General features: G+C 31.6%; 2 protein-coding genes and 1 long non-coding RNA gene across 10 annotated transcripts in view; 2 read left to right on the forward strand and 1 right to left on the reverse strand.

Annotated features, from left to right (window-relative positions):
• Nucleotides 1–23501, reverse strand: part of LOC120359842 — a 97968-nt gene that overhangs the window by 33931 nt on the left and 40536 nt on the right. The gene's annotated exons all lie outside the window — the stretch shown is intronic.
• On the forward strand, nucleotides 101–10833 carry LOC105196063 (4-coumarate--CoA ligase 1). 6 transcript variants are annotated; one of them, XM_039459218.1, is made up of 9 exons: nucleotides 2994–3321; nucleotides 4055–4195; nucleotides 6698–6826; nucleotides 6996–7166; nucleotides 7791–8278; nucleotides 8865–9042; nucleotides 9221–9442; nucleotides 9779–10008; nucleotides 10455–10833. In XM_039459218.1, exons 3-9 carry the CDS (start codon nucleotides 6763–6765, stop codon nucleotides 10614–10616), a joined length of 1515 nt encoding a protein of 504 aa, XP_039315152.1. In that variant the 5' UTR covers nucleotides 2994–3321; nucleotides 4055–4195; nucleotides 6698–6762; the 3' UTR covers nucleotides 10617–10833. The 6 variants fall into 6 exon arrangements, with proteins under 6 accessions (XP_039315153.1, XP_011160089.1, XP_039315152.1 ...); XM_011161786.3 differs by having other exon boundaries at nucleotides 3009–3321; nucleotides 6959–7166; XM_039459219.1 differs by lacking the exons at nucleotides 2994–3321; nucleotides 4055–4195 and adding an exon at nucleotides 101–257.
• LOC105196107 (luciferin 4-monooxygenase) lies at nucleotides 16978–23372 on the forward strand. 3 transcript variants are annotated; one of them, XM_039459222.1, is made up of 9 exons: nucleotides 16978–17075; nucleotides 18553–18715; nucleotides 18796–18921; nucleotides 19233–19440; nucleotides 20094–20581; nucleotides 21087–21264; nucleotides 22018–22155; nucleotides 22673–22902; nucleotides 23045–23372. In XM_039459222.1, the coding sequence occupies exons 2-9, from the start codon at nucleotides 18683–18685 to the stop codon at nucleotides 23201–23203; spliced, it is 1560 nt and encodes a 519-aa protein (XP_039315156.1). In that variant the 5' UTR covers nucleotides 16978–17075; nucleotides 18553–18682; the 3' UTR covers nucleotides 23204–23372. The 3 variants fall into 3 exon arrangements, with proteins under 3 accessions (XP_039315156.1, XP_039315155.1, XP_011160161.1); XM_039459221.1 differs by having other exon boundaries at nucleotides 16979–17075; nucleotides 22018–22239; XM_011161859.3 differs by having other exon boundaries at nucleotides 17043–17075; nucleotides 18565–18715; nucleotides 22018–22239.

Genomic DNA, 23501 nt, shown 5'->3' on the forward strand with positions numbered 1-23501 from the left:
TGTAAACATTGATTAGATAGATGTTAGTGCGATAGAGCATCCATTTTCAGCGGCATGAATTATCGAATTAACAGTGCAGCCTAAGTACATCCTCGTCTAATTAGCTGTCGTTGTGCGCGTCGCGTTGTCGTGTAAACATCGGAACATGCTTGCGTCGAACGAAGCGTGTCGCGACGATTAACGGCCTCGAATTGAATTCCGTCCTATCGCAGGGATTTCGGGAGGGACACAAACCAACTTGGATGGCCGCGGGATACGTAAGGACCATAATTACGTGCCGCGTAAGCGTATCGTATCGTATCGTATCGAGAGGGGTCGCGTATCGATGGGGGGGGGAGGGGGGGGAGGAAGAGGAGGAGAGGTCACACGGAAGCAATTCCACGGCCGTCAGCAAGCCGTAGTCCTAAGGTGGGTCAACTATCGGGCGGAAACGCATCTGATCGAAGGGAATCCTAGATTTCCCCCGAGGACTTCTTCGGGAAACACCGATAGTAGGACAGGCCGATACCTCGCGCGCGAGTCTCTTCCTCCCCTCTGCTTTCATGTCGCACCACATACTATCCAATAGAATTCAATTTGAACTTGCGCCGATAGTTTGCTTTGCCGCTCGCGCCGCTTCATAATGATCAAAAGCATATGACTTGTTTTTTCAAGAGATGAATATATTTTAATTTACTATGATTGGCAATCTTAGTTCACTATGTTCTAACTAACCGACCATTTTAACTAGTTTACAGTTTTCTATTTTTTAATTTTCTGTACTGTTTAACTAGTTGTCTGTTGCCTCACCGTCTGCAATTGTTTTAAAGATAATCAGACTGAACGACAGAACTGTTTTAGAGAATACAATATGCTCTTTACTTCCCCTGTTTGTTACTTTTTACCTCTTCGTGCACTGTTTTATTGAAATTGGCAAAATAAAAGTTGACAAACTTTGGTAGAAACGCGTGACAAAAAACAAGATTGTCGATAAAATAGTGCGAAAAGAGGTGAAAGAACAGAAAGCAAGAAACAGGAAGCAAAGAGCACATTGTAAATTAGCCTTTAGTACAGTTGCAATGTTACTCAATATGCAAAAGCATTTTCATTATTAAGTAATCAAATAGTATCTGGCTGTAGGTTTTAATTAGAAAATATTCAAGATACAATGGCAATCACAAACGAGTGCGTCCATCATTTCACAAAACTAAATGTTTCTGACAAAACAAGACTCGTGCGTTGCAAGGAAGAAAAAAATAAATCTGCAAGCTTATTTGCTGCTTATTAAATTTCCAGTATCATTTTAAATTACACAAGTCAAAGCTCAAGTAATTATTTATGAAATCAATGTTACTAGAGTTTTCAGTAAATACAGTAAATTCGCGCCGACCATGTGCCTATGTTCTCTCAATATCAAAGGGCTGGGGCTCTTACCCTCTCGTGGAGAACTGTTTGGAAATGCTTATGGGAAATTGTCGAATGCGATGTTGTTTCGTAACCGCGTAGCTATCATGACACGAGCATACTTATGACAAATCAGGCAATATATAGTATTCTGTGCAGACACGATGTATATCAGAAACTATACTGCTTTTGTTATATATTTTGATTTATATACATTTGTCTCAGAAAGTATACTACGTATAAGTTAAATGTATTTGTCAAGATTAAGTAAGTTAAACATACATATCTTTTTATCCTTTAGACCATTGGCATTGGATCTATTGTAATTCCCTTAGAAGATTCCCAAAATAATTTTGAAAAGCATCAAACTGTTATTTCACTTTGTTTTTTTTATGAACATATATCTTTTTTTTTTATCATTTTTTTCTTTTACATAAATTTTTAACATTGGAAAAAGTTAATAAATTAAAGTTTATGTGTTTCAAAAATAATTAAAGTTAAAAATTAAATCATTAAAAATTAATAAGTTAAGTTAAAAGTTATTAATTCTTTAACTTTATTACTTAATTTTTAACATTTTAATTAGTTATTGTCCAGCTCTGATATTTGCAATATGAATATATGTATTGTATTTCATATTGTGTAATAAATGATATAAATTGATGAACATCACAAGTTCTCTTGATATTTAATTACAACAAAATTAATATTAAATATATTGTTGCGCCCGTGATTTCTGCCAGACCGGTATTGCGGCTGATATCGATTGACGAGAGACGTGACGACATCGGAAGATCACGCTTTGATCACGTCGGTCGTCGGATTAATTTGTTGTTCTGCTCTTGAGCTGTCAACGATTGTAAAATGATAATTTCCTGTTTTTCTTAGTATTAAACCATAGTTCTTAAAGAGTATTTCTCATTTCCGCGAGTGTCGCGTGCGCGTTCCAGTGTCGCGTAGCCGCAACAATATTACTAAATTTTAACGCATATGTTGATGAATGTTAATTTTATTAATTGTTGTAAGTGTTTTTTTCCAGATAGTAGAATTATTTAATATTGCATGCTTTTAAAGTTGTTTACAGTTGCAAAACGGTGACGCCTGTCTTTTGTGTTAGTGCATAACTTAAATATAACATACAGCGTATACATACTTGTAAATGCTGTTTTGCGCTAAAACACGTAGTTTATCTCCAGAACATTTTCCGCGATAATTTTCTAAATGAAATACCACGGAGAATGGGTCTGAATAATTAAGTGAACACAATGGTAGCTCGTGAATTCGAATGATAATATTTCATTAAAGATACTTTAATGCGCAACAACATGCTTCGATGAATTAAATTCTTACGAGCATGGAATTTTTCAAAGTGTGCTAGAACTTTTTCTGCTCTAGTATTGTATGGTATCGATGTAAAATTTTCGTTTCTTCAATGATGGATGAACAAAGTAATTAACATTTGGATTTCCATCGCATTTACGATAAAGTAAAAATTAGTAAATGTGCAAAATACAAAAATATGTCATTTTATTAGCATCAGCTAATCAACGTTACGATTAATTTATATGATAATCGATTGATAAGAGTTCCTTGTTCAAAATGTACTCACATCATATTGAGATAATTAAATTCAGTAGCATTTCTATTGCATAATTGATGTGTTTTATTAAGTTCTGAACGAGGTGTTATAAAATATCTTTGTATATACGTATACAAATACGTAAGAATGTTTTTGTTTTAAAATTGAACTAGTTTCAAGATTAACACAGTAGATAAAAATAGACGGTAACCGGTAGAAAGGACAATGGACGATGAAGCAAGGACGAATCGAGATCGTCGATACCAAAGGAAAGTTCGAGAAACAGGAACATTCTCACCACCTTGAGTCGGTGGGCGAATAGTGCACTCTCGTGTCGTCGCTGCCGCATTCATAAATTGGTTAGAACTTAATGGAACCGAAGACTAGCACTATCCAATTAACCTACCAATCCATTCAATGCAATAATGAGTAAACACAGGATTATACAATATATAAATAATTATAAATATAATCGGAACTTATGTTGGTCTTCTAATTTTTTAAAATAACTTTTACATGTAATTTATATAAAAATTCAAAGTTTAAAAGAAAAACATTTTACAAATTTTCTAGAAATATTCGTGTTAGAATTAATAGCGTGACATAAATTTACAGTTTCAATTAATCTAACAATCTTTTGAGACAATAAATTTTTATTTTATATTTCTTTTTATGATGACACCTTATAAATCTTTAATTTTCAATATTTTTTTAAGTACAATTTAAAATTAAATTTAAAATTTAAAATTATGAAAATTTAATATGAAGAGGGCAATTTAATATGAAGACGTTTAGAGATGACACTTGTATATATGAGCTTACATACAAATATTTGTCTTTTTTTATTGTACATTGTTTCGCGTCGCAAACGGGGAATTTTTCGCGATAAATTTCTTTGCAATTTTCACCTTAGTAATATCGATCATGCAAACAGTTTGCATTCATGTAAACATTCATCAAAGCTATTTTTGTCTCCGTTCATTTATACCAGAAATGAGTTTTTCCCCACTAATTATAAATTTCTTATTAAAAACGTATCTCATTGATATGTTATCGTAACTTATAACTGATGAATCATTTGCGTCATCTTAGTAACTCGTTGGATAACAAAGCGATCAAAGCGTCGTGAAGACACGATTTAGTAGGTTCACATCTTTACGGTGTTAATTTTTCACGTGCAACGAATAAGATTTCACGATGGTAAATTTGAGAAATAAAAATATTATTGAGGAGGTATGTATACATATATGCAGTTATAATAAATCTCATAAATCTTTGAAGTAATCGTTAGTTTACATTCCAGTGTTGAATTTAAACTTAAAATAAAAAAAATTATAGAAAAAGAGAGAGGGAGAAAGAGGGAGAAAAAGAGAGAGACAGAGAGAAAGCGACCAATTTTCTTTAATTAATTTCTAACTATATAAATAGCATCAATAATCACGGTGATTCTTTCGACTAAACTAAATATTCTGCAGCCGTTACATAATTTCAATGCATATTATTTTTCTTTTTAATTACATTAATATTACATTAACAAAATTAACAGAGGAAGAGAAAGATACAAAGTTAAAGCATTCGAGATGTGCTGTTGGAAACAAATGTTACGAATACCATGGATTGTCAGACGCATCAATGTGTCTAGTCTCGGAAAACTGATTGTCACCAACAGAAGGGCACGAGGCTGGTCCCCAAACAGATGGACGAATCAAATAGAAAAAAAATGTCAAAGTTCTATACCACGGTGAGGATAGCTGCCGAAATCGCTAAAGACAGTTTATTAACTTCAGAATTGTCACATCAAGTGGAGATCAAGCTTTAGTTATGAAGGACTGACTAGAGAGAGAGAGAGAGAGAGAGAGAGAGAGAGAGAGAGAGAGCAAAATTAATAATAAATGTTAAAATTTTGCGTCTACATCCATCAGTGTCGGAAATATTACAATAACGAAATAATAAATAAAGTGCTAAATTATAATTTAAAACAAAAGTGTGTAACAATAAATTAAATTTTGGATCAGAAGTGTGTAATTTTATGACAAATTCGTTGTTACATCGCGAGTATCTTTCCTTTGAAATAAAATACAAAATTATTTGGAAGAGTTGTCAAGAAGTATCAATACAATCATATTGTCCGTTTAAACAAGTGCTTAACAAAGCAATAAATCGACTATTTAACTTGATTTGGGATAGATGTAGAAAGATATATTAGTACTTACAATTTGTTCGACTAAAAAAGAATTAAATTTAACTGATATTGGCTTCTTATCTCTTATTCGATTTCCAATAGGCAAATTAATGAAGATAAATGGGAGACCTATTTCCTTTATATTTGTGTTTTTTTATGTCGTGCACATTATATTGTTTAGGAAATATTTTTCTGTTAGCAAGTCTATCAAGTATGTTAAAGCAAGTACTGTAACTATGTATCATTAATAGCGTTTATCCCGTTTCTCTGTTCTTTACTATAAATTATTTTTAATAACAAGTCTCATTCCTTATATTAAATTATTTTTAATATGTCTTTTTCTATAATTGGGTTTTACATCAATACTTTTACAACTATTTTAATAAAATTGTGATTGTATTTAATAATGTGTTTGCTAATAATTGAATGTTCATCAAGATCTGATTTAATGTTTTTAATACGTGTTCTTTTAGTTTTGTTGTTAGTTGTCTCCATGCTTGTCTCTCAAGACGCATTAAAATCTTTGCATATTTGTTTTATATTTTACATACAATAAAATAAAAACAGTAGAGTCTCCTTAATTTTGGCCTATGAAGCGATAAGAGTGGAATGCCAAAGTTACAAAATGACCTCACCACAGCACCAATTACGCGAGTAAAGTACACGGTAATTGGTAGACTCGTGCTGTGGTGAGGGTATTCTGTAAAAGAAAGGGGTATGATAGTAGTGTTTGTGAAAGTACGTGTGAAGGAATGCAAAGATTATGGGGGCCAAAATTAAGGAGACTCTACTGTAAGTATTGACACACTTTTTCACATTCATTCCAAATAAAGTTAAATAATTGATTTATTACTTTGTTAGACAATTATCGGAACAAACAACGTAATTTTATTGACATTGACTTCTTGGCAACTCTTCCAAATAATTTTAAATTTTATTGGACTCAACGGAGAGATTGTCGAAATGTAACCATGAATTCGTTATGAAATTATACACATAATTGACCCAAAATTTAATTTATTATTACATACTTCCATTATTAAATTATAACTTGGTATTTTATATATTATTTCATTGTAATATTATTGAGACCGATGACTACAAATACGAAATTTTAGCATTTATTATTAATTTTGTTAATGTAATATAATGTAATATAATAGATACTATATAATTAAGAAAATATGCTTCGAAACGGTAATATAACGGCTGAAGAGGACTTAGTTAAGTTAAAATATTCCGTAATTATTGATGCTATCCACATAGTTAGAAATTAATTAAAGAAAATAACACTAAACTCGCTCGTTTATGAGCCTATAACCTTTTACATTATTATTAATATGAACTAAATAAAAATATAATTCATTATTAAATTCAAGATATTTTTGGAAACATCTTTTGCAAATATCAAAGTCAAGTTTATCCAAGTTTTGAATACTGTAGAAGTAAACGCCGACATTCATTTACATTCGCAATTCATTATTTGCGGCATTTAAGCCATCAATTTTTAATAGTCAACTTATACACGTCGCACGTCGTCATGTAATTTTCAGAATACCTTGACATTCAAAATAGAGAACAATGTTTTGATTGGCGAGGAGATACCGATTCATAAGGAATGCACAAATGTCGGTGCGTTGGTATTGGAGAAGATGCGAAGCAGACCGGAGTTTGTCGCTCAAGTAAGTAGACACAGTCGACTTCCGTGAGAAGGTGTCGATAGAGACGCCATCGAATCGATTTTGACGTAAATTTTGTCACGATTCGCCATTTAACCCTCGCTCGTTCATTCGATCGTGATCCCGTGCGCGTAGGTGGAAGCGGTTACAGGCACGGAGACCATTTTCGCAGAAATGACGGAGAAAAGCGTGAAATGCGCGCTGTGGCTGAGGGAGCAAGCTGTTCAACCGGGCGACATAATCGGCATTTGCACTCACAATCACTTGGAATCATACGTACCACTGCTGGCGGCACTCTACGTCGGCGCCATTAGCAATCCCTGGGACAACGAACTTTCCCCAAGTACGTTACTTTCCTCTCGCTTTTCCAGCTTGTTCTTGCTTTTTTCCCCCGCGCCAAGCATTAAACCACCGAACAAAATCGGATTTCCACGCATCGAGAGAGCTACGCCGTTGTAAAGCATCCTGTTTTCATTTTTTATTTTTTTCCTTCGTTTTTTTTTTTAATCAATCATGAGGAAAGCATTTGATGCAGAATCGTTGGACACGCATTGAAAAAATTCGGTAATAATAATTTAATAAAATAATTTTAATTAAATATTTGGTTAATATAACCAAGTATTTAATATAATATTTAGTCAATTATATTAATAGTAACTAAACATAATAATAATAATAATAATAATAATAATTAATCGGTTACCAAAAGGGTTACTAAATATTATTAAATATTTGGTTGTAATTAAAATATTTAATTAAAATGATTTTACCAAAGCTTAATAATCATCATCTAGACTTGATTATTATTACTAAACTCTCTTTTGCAGTGCGCTTTTTCATCTATACTGCGAATCCAAAATATCAATGAATGAATGCAATGAATTCGCGCAAATGTGACATCGAAGATAACAATGCCGTCGAGTTTCTCACATATGGAAAATATTCACGAATGTTTCTCTCATTTTAGCGACCGCGCGTTACTTCCTCTTGCTGACAAGACCGAAAATAGTGTTCGTGAACGCCGAGTCGGCCGAGTGTCTGGCGCAGACCATAATTGAAAACAATCTAAATACCAAGCTGGTGGTGTTTGGCAAACTGGCGGGATTCGAGAACGCGTCTCTGGCAAACATTTTGCGTTCTCAGGACGCCGCGAGGATCGACGAATTCGAGTGCGCGAAGCTGACCAGTCCCGATCATGTTGCCACGATCGTTTGCTCGTCCGGTACGAGCGGCCTTCCGAAAGGTACCGAGATCAGCCACGCGTCCATGATCAATTACATGGCTCACGTCAAGATCCACGACCTCCGAGGACACGTGTCCATGTGGACGCCTTCTATGCGATGGTACTGCGGCCTGTTCATCGTTATCAAGGCTATTCTCGATTGTTCCAAGAGAGTGATAGTCCCGGATTACGAAGACACCGAGGAGATATGTCACTTCATCGAAAAGTATGAGGCGAGTGATAAGAGATTGGCGGATATGTGTCATTCGATTGCGTATTAATGACAAAGCGAAGAATCGTGCAGCCCTCTAGCACGTGTGACGACAATGATAATATAATAACTTAACAAGTAGCCGTCAGGTACATGAATGAGTGAATATATCAGCGATTTCGCCTGTATTATATTTTTAACGAGCAATCGTTCAATAGCACGTATTGGTTATTTAACATTTTATAAAACACTCTTTTAGCCACGCGCACAGCTAGAGGTAGAAATTAACGACGAGTCTATGCGATGGGAATAAAATTGAATATTTAGCAATATCATCTGATTTACCGTGCACTTTTCATCACATAGCATTCGCGTTATTATTTTCATTTGGGGATATTCTTGCAACGCTATTTCACACGATATTACCCTCGCGCATTCGCGTTAATTTATGTTAATTTATGTCGCGCGGCGAATTTGCTAAAGGATAACACGGGCTCGAATTGAGGCGCATCTACAAACGGGCGTGATAGTTGTACCGCGTGATTTATTGCCTCGTGCAGGTAATACCGCGGGAGCGTTCGAGTTTAACGGCGTCGTTTTGCATTCAGGTATCCTGGTTTAGATGCGACTCCTGCTTCCCCATTCGACTGGTAAAGTTCGGCATATTAAGCAAGTACCGACTACCAACATTGAAAATCCTTTTGTTTGGCGGAGCGCATTTCCGGGGAGAGCTGCAGCAGACTCTGGTGAAACTTTTGCCGCATACCAATGTCACACTGAGCTACGGTAGGTCGTAGAGACTTGGCGCGAGATGATAAGACCGCGGTCGTTATCGCGTAGCCTTGTCATCCCGTTCAGATGTTGATCGATGATTAGTTACGTAATGCCAGCTAATGTTTCCATTTGAAATACATACGTTGGACATGCAACGCGGAAGGAAATCGATTTTTAAATCTGCCCGCAGGAATGACAGATTACGGTGGATTATGCGCCCGTCAGACGAGACGCAGTAAACCGGGCAGTTGCGGATTTGTGTGCGAAACAGGACGGCTGAAAGTGGTCGATCCTAACACGGGAAAGATCTTGGAGGCCAACAAAACCGGAGAAATATGGGCCAAATCGTCGTACATGATGAATGGGTACTATAACAACTACGAGGCTACAAAAAACGCTATCGATTCCGATGGTAAATATAAAATAGTTGGACATTTGCCACTGTTCAAAGCGCGGACACGGAGACTTTAATTAATAAAATATAATAAAAAAGATTTGTAACGGGGAGGAATATTTGTAGCACATTTTTGAAACTGTGTGCACCAAACAATTGGTAATACAAGTAAATGTTATTAATGTAATATCGTTATATCAATTAACGAATTGTAATAAAAATGGTTTAAAACGGTAAAAATGGTAAAAAAACTTTCCAACGTTTTTACATAACGTTAAATATTTAATTAAAGTATTTAAACGTTCGAAAGAGAGTTGCAAAACTTCAATGTGTCTAACGCGGCAGCAATTTTAGGATGGCTGCACACTGGCGATCTGGGTTACTATGACGACGACGGCGAAATCTTCCTCGTCGACAGAATGTCGGAATTCATCAACTATAGAGCCATCAAGATATCGCCCGCGGAAATCGAAGCTTTGATTCAGCAACATCCCGCAGTCCTCGAAGTCGCCGTAGTGGCGGTGCCACATGCTATCGAGGAGGAACACGCCATGGCTTTTATCGCGAAGGTACCCGGGAAAGAGGTAATCGCGCTGATAGAGATTCGCAAAACTTAATATCTTATATGATCTGATTATCGCGTGAGATATTTTGAAGATTGCCAGGAATGTGATTCGATATCTCTTTGTTCTACAATATATTAAAAATTATCACCATCTGCCTAAATTTTTCTGCATTGAACTATTAGCAAACAAAACATATTTTTGACAAAATACTATATAATAACGATACTTTTGTTTCGAATTCCTTTAAAAGTATTTTTAACCAAATATCTTGTGTATTATCCACAGTACATATCAATTCACATACCGTACTGACAAATTCTTTTGCATTTATTTACATTTTATTAATTTAAAAAAAAAAGAGAATTGACTTGCTTTCGTACGCACAGCTTCAATTTACTGTAGACGTCAAGTTTCACTGTCTTGCCCTACATACGTTACATTACAATTCCTCACGTAAATTTCAGACGACGGAGCTCGACATAACCAACTTGGTGGAGCTGAACATGCCGTGGTACTGCAGGTTGCATGCGGGAGTTAAATTCATGCAGAAGCTTCCTCGCACGGCCACAGGGAAGATCGCTAAGAAGGAACTCAAGCAGATTGCTAAGAGTTACGCGACAAATTAAAGTAATTGTGCAATTACAAATTGTTATTATATTTAAAGAATATACATTATTATTATGTAGTTATTACTTTTAAGTATTTTAATTATTTAAAAATGTTTAGTCTTTCTGTGCATTTTGTAATATATAGCACATTAATGTATAATGTATTGCATTACAACATAATCAACAAAAATCCTCTCTATACACATTTCATTTCTAATAAATTAATTTGATACGACCAGTGTGTGTTACAGAGAATCATCCTTTATTAAATTTATAGAGCAGAGTATCGTGCGTTTTATCGCGTACTCTTGGCTCATGCGTATTTGTTAGGTGATTATCGATGAAATACGATATTACGATAGTGTCATGATACATTAGGATATGTATCGCTATATACAGATTTATAATAAACTAATTAATACAGCAATATCAGATAAACGATTGCAATAGAAATAAACGATTTCCTACGGGAATATACATAAATTGACTGCTACTCATGCACATATATATGTGCATTGAAACATAAATATATATTAAAAATGCTATTTATGAATAAGAATGACAAATAGAATAGAATTAAAGGAAATAGCTTTTGATACATTTTTTTGATCGTTCATTATCGTGGCACACGAATGAATATCATAAAGCGCGTAGGAAACATCGCCAGATAAAATATCGTTACGATCTTACAGTTCGAAGTAATGGAAATCTTCGTGGAAACGGAATCCGAGAGATTTTTCCGAACGTCTTGCTCGTCTATTTCGCTTGTCATTGTTGGAAGCGGATTTTTCCGTCGCAGGACATTCATGTTATGTCGTCCTTATTACGTACGTCTGAGTACCACGATGTAGCTCGATATATGCATTAAAAAGAGAAATTCAAGCGAATCAAGAAGAGTTCCGTGCACAATACTGCGAAATACGTTCGCCCTGATTGCGCTTTCAGTGTAAGGGGAAGAAAGAAATAAAAGTAAATTTTCTTATTCGACAAGAATGGAGCGGCGTACATTTATAGCGTGACATAAAGCATGATAGCATTAACAAATACCTGAAGAATTACATCGTATTATAACAACGAAGACACAAGCGATAAAGATGTAAACACATCTTTAAAAGTCAATAAATCAATCGTTATATTTTACATAGTTTTCCATCGTCTCCATTAATGCATTTGTAAAATTAACGTCGATTGCAATGTCACATCATCGAACCAAGTATAATAATATTTTTCCTCACTTTTAAATATATTATTTTAATTATTTTAATGTTACTTAAAATAATTAATAATATAATTCAAATAATTCATAACGATATAACAACAATGTTCGTTACATATAAGATAAAAATTATTAAAATGTTTATAAATACAAAGAATACAAGATCAATTAGTTGAAATCAAAACAAATAGTCGTAATCATTGCTATTATTTACAAACATATATTGTATTTAAGTTCATGGATAGCATTAAATTATTAAATTGATCAATTAAATTATTGACATTATTAAATTAATTAATTCAAGCGACACTCGGGTAGAAAAAACTAAAAAAACTCAAAAAAGCTAATTGCAATGAATTAATATCTAATTAATCTTTAACAATAAAATGAAGTTAATATACGTATGTAAATCACAAAATACGTGAAAATTATGTAACATAAATTATATTATATAATACAAAAAAATAAATATCACTAACAAGAAAATAGAAATATTATGAAATATTGTCTGATCGCAAAGTCGTAGATAAAATTTAAAAAATTTAGTAGAGGATACTAAATTATTGTGAAACAAGACTCCAGGTTAAATTTATTCTTAATAAGAGGTCTGAAAACTTTCTTGAGTACACTCTCTAAAAGGGTATGTAAAACGTAATTAAACAGTAAATATCTGACTCAAAGTTTTAGAGGAATTTTAATCAAAATAAAAAATTATATTCAAAAAAGTATCTAATCGATATCAATATTGAACATCAATACTTTACTCCAAAGCAATAACGATAGCACATACGCCAGCGCGTTTAACTTGGCGAAAATACTCGAGGGAGAAATATACACGAAGAAAACGCAAAGAGGCGGTTGCTGTGGTTATACTTCCAGTAATCGCCTTCAAACATAAAAGTGCGCAAAACTACGGCAAAGTTTTAATATTTGCTTTACGGCGTGTTTAGTCCGGCCACGCTCTCTCCGCTCGACAAGAAGAAAACTCAACTAAGTGTTCGCAAGTAAGTAAACGCGTCTAAAAAAAAAAAAAAAAAGAGCGCGTCGAGATAATTTCGTTTTCTCGCACGATCGCTCAGCTTTTAAGATCAAAGCGGTCAGCGCACCACGGCGGGGCCCGATTAAATTAGTCGGATTTAATTAAGTTATTGCGGCCCGCGCGAAACTAAAACAATCGTAAAATAAGCTATATCTCACACGCCCGTGATTAAGAGGAAGGACGATTATTGATAACGGTTATGGGAAGAACGTGACGCTTTTCGCGCGAAGAAATCGCGCCACGGTCGATCTTCTTTAAGATAAATTTATCGTTCGCAAGTGACGGTCGAGGAATTGATGGAGCCGACGCAAGGAAATCGGGAGGATTTCTGCAGACTCCGTGAGAACGTTAAATTCATCGAGACACTATCGCAAACTACTAACACTATCGTAAGCGAAAAAATTGACGAAAAAGATTGAAACCTTTTTGCGGACAGTTTACTGACAAATTCAGTAACCGTGGAAAAATACTACTATTGTTAATTTTTTTATAAAATTACATTGTAACATTATGCAAAATGTTCAGTTTCATATTATGTAATATTAAAATTCATAATTGCATAGTATTCATTTATACAAAATATCTCTTCATATGCAATATTCATTTATACGAAATGTCGGTTTAATTAATGAAGATGACAATTTTATTGGGTGTCATCGAGTATTTATTAACATTTTAATTTCGATTCTTATGCAATAAATAATTAAAATTCCCGAATTTTATAGAGTATTGAATTAAACATAACACTTTTTTTCATTTCAATCAAAATTAATGTTTAATACCGCAGTAATGAAACAAAATCATTATACCTTTGAATTTCTATTTTTTATATTTAAACGGTAAGCTTTTATTAAATGTACCTGAAACTCATTAGAGAAGAAGCAGAACTCCATCACGTGCATTTAAATAAAATAAATGAGATGTTAAATTAGCAGAAATAAGATACTAGAATGTAAAATAAATTAATAAATATAATATTGCGTCAATATGAATCAAACAGAGATATTCGTGTGTACAAAATTAAATATATATGTAAACATATTACTTTAACAGTGGACATTTCATTCCCGGATTTGGACCATCTTCAGTAACAATCCACATTAAAAAATTTCCATCTTCAGTAATTGCATATAATCGATCGTTGATGATCGGAACAGAATAAATTGCTCAAATTATTTAAAAAATAAAGTTATGTTTTGAATGGTAGTACTATTGTTGTAAAATTACGTTACGGTTAATGCAACGTACTTTTAGGACTGTCGCATACATTTTCCGTAATTGTGACACGTACATTGAAATTAGTCAATCATAATTGAGAATTGAAAAAAAATGTAATGCTATTATTTTTAATTCTTTACTTCTTTGCCGATTCGTTAATTCTTACGGTACGTCTTACGGTTATGATTACGTAAAGAGGATGAGGCAACTCTTACTCCGGCTATCGCTATCTAATTTCAGACCAAACATTTATAATGAAATATAATGCGATCGTTTTAGCCGAGCGATCGAAATATTTGATGCCTTCAAAACGACAGACACATGATATCTAGTCTAAAAATTATCCGTTTTCCTGTCGCCAGAGATATCGCTTGGGAGAAGAAAAGAACGTGACAACTGCGAAGTAAAGATAAGAAACTACGTAAGATTGGAGAGTCGAGGGAAGATGCGGTCACAAGGATGGCAAATATGATATTTCACGGCAGCAGCGTCATCGAGAAGAGATTACGCCCATTCGAACAGGAGACTCTTGCGAAATTGATCTTTTATAATCTCACTGGAAATTCCGTGATATACATTGCGCAAATCTGTGCTGGCAATAACGAAATTAAACGATAAGATGCGAGGTAGCGATAAGAAAATCTTTGCAAAGATATTGATTATCTAAGTGTTGAGTGTCTCATAAATACTATCGAAAACTGTCAATCAAAGTTGGATTTCTGATTTGCATCTAATTCGCTGATCCAAAATCAACTTATATAATTTCACGCGTAGTCAATAAGATAAAAAAATGAAGTAAAGTCGCTAATACCGACATAAGTTTCTCAAAGCGATATCCCTTTATTTTTTTAAACACTGTACTGTTGAAATATATGTTTAAATAATTAAAGAAATGAAAATCTATGGATTTTTTATGACCTGCTAGAAATAAATTTCTTAAAAACGAAAATAAAATTTGCACGATTTTCTCTTATAAATTGTGCAGTTTAAACAATCCAGTAAGTATAATGATAATATTAAACCATTTCACATGTTTGTAGCGTCCTGAGACTATTTTATTTATATTTTTCTCTTTCTTATTTTTTTCATGATGTAATTTTAAACATTAAATCTGGGTGCAGCGTAAATTAACACACCTATCGATAAGATAAATTATGACAGTAAAAATCATACAGGATATAATAAAAGGCACAGTACTATGAGATCTATCTATTAATATAATTTAAATTAATCTTCATATATTATCGCCCTACAGCTTGCGGAACAGCACAAGGTAACATAAAAAACTGTATTATTACAATTGTTAGCTAATAAAAGATACTTTCCAGTTTGTATTTATGTTATAACAAAATTTTATTTGCTTAAAAAATAATCTAAAAATAAAGTGGTATATCAGTGTTAGCAACCTTCCTCTAATTTTGAAATTTTTATCAGAGTGAAATATCATTTAATTATTATTATTTACTTAAAAATATTATTACGTCAATATTACTATGTCAATATTATTTATTTATTAATATTATTAAATAATGACGATGATACTACTATACAATACTGTATAATATATGTATTAAGGAAATATTTATAGGACTAAGATTTTAAGTTGATGAAAAATCTCACTTTTGATGTCACAACAAATGAATAATGTAACATAAATGAAATCTACAGAGTTAGAAACAAGGTTTTACAGAAAAGAATTTCTCATTATTTGAACAGGTAGCTCTAGTCATACATAAAAAAAACTCAGAATAAACTATGTCTCAAATTGAAACAAAGAGATTTAAGTAAATGTGGGTACTAAGTCTAATAAAATCATATGTTCATATAATTTATATAATTTGTATAATTAACAAAATTAAAATGAAAAAAGGATAACATTTTTCCTAATAATATACATATTTTATTTATTAAATTTATATAATAATTTCTGCAATAAAAATAAATAATAATATATATAGTTGCTAATATATGATAATATATAATTTTTCTTATTATCTTAATAATTATTGCGAAGATGAACAAATATGTTTAATGAATGATAATGACACGATTCTGGAGAATATTGCGTATACAGCCAATACAAAGTATTTCATTGTTGATTTCTGGCAAACATTACATATTGCAGAGTAAACGATGAATAAGCAGTATCAATAATAGTAAACAACAGAAAGCCAGATGAGACCTCGTTTCTTGATTTTTCTTTGATTTCTCAATATAAAAAAGTCGTAAATTGATAATCTTGAATTGATAATCTGAGTTGATTGATCTGAGTTTTCATAGTGGTTCAAGATAATAACGACTTCAATAAGCAAACAATCATATCGATAATGCATCGATAAATTAAACTGTAACTAAACGCGCGATTTTTATTTGATCAAGTTTTTTAACTGATAATTTAAATGTGACATTCTTTTCTAATATAAAAGAATTTCATTATTATTAACCCGTGAAATTCGTCGCATATTTCTTATGTAATAAAAAATATATTTATATAATTAGGTATAAATATATATTCATACTAAATTTTGTAATATTACTTCGACATCATGGTCCGATTACTTAGGTTAATGTTATAGAATTATCTTTCATAAAATTGAAAGATAAATAATTTCATTAGTAAATCAAAGTCCAAAACAAACTAAATTGGTTCTAAAATAATAATAATTCACTTTAGTATTAATAACACACTGTTGATGGAACGTTTTGACATCATTTGTCTTCATCAGCCGTCTATATAATTATAAATTTAAATGTTAAGTGTCTCCACATGATACATCACTTGTGATTGTTTACTCGTTTAATCGTAGTTATAAACTTGCCAAAAAAAATTCAAAGAATGAGAAAACATAACATAAAGAGAACAGCAAACATTGGTTACGTCCTGTACATATGACCACGTTCACCTTGCTCATATCTGTTAAATTCTCTCACTGGTGTAAAGATTTTCAGTACAGACATACATTGACAAACGAGCACAGTATTCCATCCATGCTGTGATCAATTTGTAAGTGTTTAATTTATTTAGTTAAAAAATTTTTTTTTATAACCTTTAGAGAATACGTTTTTATTCGCAATAAAATTTTTTTTAAATAATAGGAAGCGCAGCATATCCAGTTTTTATAACTAACTTAACACGTTTTGACCTTCGATTATTTATTATTTTGATAATACGAGCAAGAAACTTTCGTTGTTAATTTTATTAATATCTATTACAAAACATTAGTTAATTTATTATTATTTATAATTGTCTTAAACAATTAATTAAATAACTTTTTTTCGATAGCATCTGCTTTAATTGTCTCGAAGATAGACAAGCGTTTGCTCTAATTATCAATAATACTTGATTGAGCACTTGAGAATTTTGCATTTATATTTTACACGTCAGGTGAAATGTCATTCGAGAATAGACATCGTGCGGTTCTGTGAAGCATTCGAAACGACATTTGTCAACGTTGTCAGGACGGACAGTAGTAGCTCGCGAATGCAGTAGAAAAATTTCACAACCGTTGCGCACGGCGACGATAAATTACCGTGGCGTCGAATCGGCGCGATGCATACAGCAACGCCCAAATGCAACTCCGTTTCGATAAGCGTATTTTTATCGCTCGGTGCAAATGCATTTTGCAAACCGCCGAACGGGAATTCCCGCGACCTCATAAATTTATTATACCGTCGAACAAAAATTTTCGAATAATTCGACACGGTCCATGTCTCCAATGTTTCAAAGTTAGATATTTATAAAAGGTAATTGAGATATTAGTATATAATAATAATAATGATGATGTAATGTTATATGTAATAATAATTTAATTTAATATAAATAAAATAAATAAAGCAATTTCACATAAAACCATAAAATGCACATATAGTAAATATGCATTTTTGCTTTTTATGAATGTGTATTGTAATATATGCATTCTCATTCGATGGTAAAATTGTAATGTCTACAGTTTTATATTTTCTAAATTTTATATTTTTAAATTTTTAGTTTTATTTACTTTATCCATTGTACATTTAAAAATTTTGTTTTTCGTTATTACAGATGCGCTGACAATATATAAAGTTCTATTTAACAGAAAAAATAGAATGAAATGTGTATAGTAACATTAATAATTATTCTAAGTTTTTTCCGAAAACAAGAATACATAAAATCGTTCAAATGTCAAATGGAAAAGTTCCTAGATACACAAATAAAGATTAGATAAGAAAAGAACACTTGATCAGAATCTCCTGGTTAAGATATTTTCCATGTTAGTTTTCTTACTTATAAACATGACATTTTCATTATCACATTTATGTAATTAGCGTCAATTTGAATTATATTTTACTTTTATTTAAGCTTTACTTTCTTTTCTATTATTATGTACTGTATTTTTACACTTTAGTATTTAATAAACTTCCTCTTTGAAAACGTTGATGGAAAATTTAGAGCTAGTAACTAATTCTAGTTAGTTTATTAGTTTTGTAATACGATTGTCTAGAATTGATTACAGATTCGATTGTCGGCAAAATGGTGGTGGGATAGTGATAAAAGTCTGATACACAAGTATTTTGTCTTTGACACTTCACGACTGACGACGTGATTGTAGCTGCTGAGAAATCTTTACAGACATGTCGAAGAGCAACGAAAAAGCCAACGAGGAAGTAAGAACGCATTAATAATAAAAATGATCCAATTGACATTTGCGTCAGTGAAATCACGATATACCCTTGCTTTTCTCTAGTACGTACCGTCGTTCAGAATCGAGGATAACATATTGATTGGTGCGGAGGAAACTCATTCAGGATGCACGAACATTGGAGAACTGGTTCTCGGTGGATTGAGGAATAAGCCGGATTTTATCGGACAGGTACCGTCACATGAAAATCTTATGATTGATTAGGCTCCATTAAGTTTGTGGCTCTGTAAGTTTCAATTAGTTCGGTAAAATTAGGCGAAATTAGAAATAACAGATAAAAAAAATGGAAAAATGTTTTCCAATTAGTAGTTGCAGAAACTGTTTATGTAACATTAATCGACAAACTTCGAGTAGCTACTTAAGAAAAAAAGATGTTATAAATAACGTAACGCCGAAAGTAAAATAAATTTAATCAATAATTTAATCGTAAAATTATGTGTACAAGTCTGATCCTGCATCTTAAAACTTTGTAAAATGTTTAGCTAGAGATTGAGTCGGGAAAAGAAAGTATCTACGCGGAAATGACAGAACAAAGTATTAAATGTGCTCTGTGGTTAAGAAAGCAAGGCATTCAGAAAGGTGATAAAATTGGCATATGGACTCACAATCACATAGACACCTATATACCAGTATTCGCAAGTTTGTATGTTGCCGCAGTAATATGTCCGTGGGATCATAAAGTATCAAAAGGTATGTCATTCTCTTAAATGCTCATTATTCTAATTCGATTAGCTGAATAATTCATACATCTACTATACAGTAATTTATATACAGCTTTGATAAATTTGTAAAATGTATATTGAGCCCTTAAATTAAAATTACAATTGCTGAATTCATTTTTAGAGAATAATTGGCAAAAATATATAATCGTTAGATAAAAAGAGTATTCTACTTTGTTGGACTCAAAAAGGTCTGTTTTTAAGAATATTTTTATATTAATTAAAAATTGATAAAATAACGGTTTTTTAAAGGTCATTTTAAATATTTTAATCTTTAAAAGAGATCGCCACGTTGATTTTTAAATTTTAAAACTAATTTATTTGGTGTACGTAATTTTATGAAAATTAATAAAATTTTTTGTTTTATCTTTCAAATTAAACGATGGCTCTAATCCTTTTTGTAGAAGAAATTTAGTCCAACGCTATCTATACTTATATAATCCACTAGATAATCTGAGATAATAAAAAATATTATCGTAATCTACAAAAATCAATAAACATTTTTACAAAAATTGTACCTCAATTGCACTAATTCTTTTTCGATACAAATATTCTATAAAAACAAATTTTTTATAGATTAACAAAGTAGAACAATCTCGTAAAAATATAAATATCTCTTTTCAGTGTCTGCGCGATATGGTCTATCGTTAACGTCCCCAAAAATAGTCTTCGTGAACGCAGAGTCCGTCAAGAATCTAGCAGAAGCGGCAAAAGAAGAAAATCTAGAAGTTAAAGTCGTAGTTATCGGCAATCAACCAGGATTCGTATCTTTGACGGATATTCTTCAGGATCAAGTCGACCCGTTAGAGATCGATGAGTTCCGTTGCACCACGGTCGATCCTCATGACACGGCGATGATCTGTCCTTCTTCCGGGACGACGGGTATGCCAAAAGGAACTGAACTGTCTTACGTGTCCCTTTATAATAACATCACCGCCGTCGAAGAGGTTCATATGATCAATGAAGTAACATTATCGATACCTACGATACGATGGCATTACGGACTGTGTCTGATGTTTGAACTAATTTTGTCAAACGCAAAATGGATCATTCCTCCACAGGAAGAAAAGTTCAATGAAGCCCAAGTATGCAAAGCCATTCAGGACCACAAGGTGAGCTTGAGAAATAAGTTATAACAGTTAAGAACATGGACTGATAATTCAATTAATATTCATTTTTTAAAGCAATGTTTTTTCAGCAATATCTTAATACAAAATAAATACAAATTGAATTTCAAATTTTGCTTTGTGCGCGATTTTAAATTTAGTACATGGACTCATTAGAAACTCTATGAACTCTTTTATTAATGTGGTATAGTAGTATAGTATAATTGTATAACATCACGGATTATTTTCTTTTAATATCTTTTGCTATTATGTTTAAAGGTTAATACAATATATAAATTCTTAAATTCTTTCATTTAGTTTCCATTTTTTTATAGTATTTTATAGTATTTTATAGTTTTAAAGTTATTTTTACATTTTTTTATGCTTTCATAATTAAAAATTAATTTTTTAAATATTATTAAATAAAAAAAAGGAAAAATATAAATTTTTAATCTTCTTAGTCGATAAAATATATTTTGCATTAACTAAAATTATTCAACTATATTCTCAGGTAACGTGGCATGGATGTGATATTGGCTTTCCAAACCGTTTAGTTAAATACAATATTTTACAAGACTATCCTATGCCGTCTCTGAAAAAGCTCGTCATAACTGGTGGGCCGTTGACAAAGAAAACACAAGAAACAATTGCAAAAATAATGCCACATACTAAGATATTAAATTGTTATGGTAAGATAGATAAAATTGTTAAATCGGAAAGATCCAATCTATTATTCGGCAATTAACATGCTGTGACATTAAAAAAAGAAAATTATCGATAAAACTTTGTGGAATATCATGGGATAATTTCTAAGTACATTTTCTTTTTTTTAGAGGAAAATCTTTGGTTTATTTTATGAAAAGAAAAATTCTGATATTTACAGTCTTTAACTTTTACTTTAACTCAAAAATGGCTAACTGCATAAAAAACACAAGTGGCAGTTTTCGTATATCTAGTTTTAATTCAGGATTTCAAAAAAATTGTTACGTTTAAAAAAAAAACAGTTGCGTACCATTTTTTTCATAAAAAAAAAAAATTAATATGATTACCTATACGCATGCTGATGGATCTAAAAATATTTCATCGGTACTGAAAAATGGTTCTTAATATCATATGTACATCAAATTTGAATAAAATACCCCTGAGCGTTTCCTAATTTTTTAAAATTTTCATATTTTTTGATATTTTAAAAACAAAGTACTTTAGATATATGTTCATAAGACTTTTTTTTTCATAAAATAAATCTCAAGAAATATCTCCTTAAATTTTTTATACTTATTTAGAAATCATCCCGTACAATTCTATGCAAACAATATTTATATTGTTTTTTCAATAAAAAAGAGGCTCAGAAGAAAAATTAATATGACGTCAGGCTACATTATATAAAATCATTTAATTTTTCCTTTTGGAAAATTTTCAATCATTTGAGAGTATTTTTTCAGGTTTGACTGATGCCGGGGGATTATGTGCGAGCCAAGCGAAAAATAGTAAGCCAGGTTCTTGTGGTTTTGTGACCAAGGGAATACGAATGAAGGTAGTGGATGAAGAAACTGGTAAAGCTGTAGGACCTAATAAAAGAGGTGAACTTTGTATAAAGTCGGAATTTTTATTGAAGTGTTACCACAAAAATCCAGAAGAAACTAAAAATGCGATCGATTCAAATGGTTAGTTTTTAAACTAATAAAATAACATTTATTATATCTTTTAGTATTTAATCTACAAAGTTCATTTCTCTATTACATGTTTTAACTGCAATAAGTAAACAAATTTTTAATATTTTTAAATATTAATAGTTTTCTCATAATATATTTTTTTATGTTGATATACTTTTATACTCTCTCCCTCTTTTTAACATTTTTCTTAAATAAATAAATTTTATTTATTAGTTAGAAAACCAATTAAAACTGTTTCAATCAATTCTTCATGCTCAGTGATATATATTATTTTAACAACAAAAGTATTTTTCCATGTTATGGGAATGATATTGCCATATAGTTAAAGTATTAAAGAAAGTAATAAAGAAAATAAACTTGTAATTTGTATAAATTTAAGGTAACAAATATTTAAGCAAAAAATACATTTTATTCACGCATATAGGTTGGTTGCACACTAAAGACATAGTATATTATGATGAGGATGGCGAAATTTTCTTCGTCAGTAGAATTTCGGATTTTATTAGCGTCAGCAGCTGTAAAGTATCACCCGCGGAAATAGAAGGTATACTTGAAACTCATCCTTCAGTTCTCAATGCCGTGGTAGTTCCAGTACCACATGAAGTGGACATAGAACACCCAATGGCATTTATTCAGAAAGTAATCGGAAAAGAGGTACATCACAACTGTATAATATTTTATAAAAAAAAGAAATTGTATTTTCTTTAGAAGATATATAAAAATCTTTCCAAAGAAGCTTTTACAAAAATATATGAGTAATCCTTTAAATAATCCTTTATATGAATTTATCTTTCAGGTAACAATAGAAGAACTGCATGATCTAGTGGATAATACTTTACCAAGTTATTGTAAGCTTAAAGGAGGAATCAAATTTATAGATAAACTACCGCGTGGCAGCACTGGAAAAATTGATAGAAAGCAATTAAAATTATTAGCAAAAAGTTACGTCAATTAAATTGAAGGAAAATTATACAATTTAAAAAACAAGATGTACCGTATAAACGGTAACGTAGTATGAGTAATGAGTAGTATAAACTTTATCAAAGTAATAATAAAGAATTTTTAAATAAATATAAAAAAATAATGTATAAAAATACAAGTATTGTTATTAAAATATGTTGGCTACAATGTTATTAATTATTTTTTACACATAAACTGTTAAATTATGCATAGTTTAACATTATATAAATTACTCTGGTTATATGAATTACAGATTTATATAAATTAATCTTTGTTTTACTTGAAAAAGCACT

The sequence above is a fragment of the Solenopsis invicta genome, chromosome 16 (genome assembly GCF_016802725.1).
Source record: "Solenopsis invicta isolate M01_SB chromosome 16, UNIL_Sinv_3.0, whole genome shotgun sequence".
Taxonomy (NCBI): Eukaryota; Metazoa; Arthropoda; class Insecta; order Hymenoptera; family Formicidae; genus Solenopsis; species Solenopsis invicta.

Coding starts and splice junctions, on each gene's coding strand:
- LOC105196107 (XM_039459221.1), top strand. CDS start 18,683: ATGTCGAAGAGCAACGAAAAAGCCAACGAGGAA. Junction 18,716..18,795: donor ACGAAAAAGCCAACGAGGAA/GTAAGAACGCAT, acceptor GCTTTTCTCTAG/TACGTACCGTCGTTCAGAAT. Junction 21,265..22,017: donor TAAGATATTAAATTGTTATG/GTAAGATAGATA, acceptor GTATTTTTTCAG/GTTTGACTGATGCCGGGGGA.
- LOC105196063 (XM_039459217.1), top strand. CDS start 4,659: ATGGACGAATCAAATAGAAAAAAAATGTCAAAGTTCTATACCACG. Junction 9,043..9,220: donor CAATGTCACACTGAGCTACG/GTAGGTCGTAGA, acceptor ATCTGCCCGCAG/GAATGACAGATTACGGTGGA. Junction 10,009..10,454: donor CGAAGGTACCCGGGAAAGAG/GTAATCGCGCTG, acceptor CGTAAATTTCAG/ACGACGGAGCTCGACATAAC.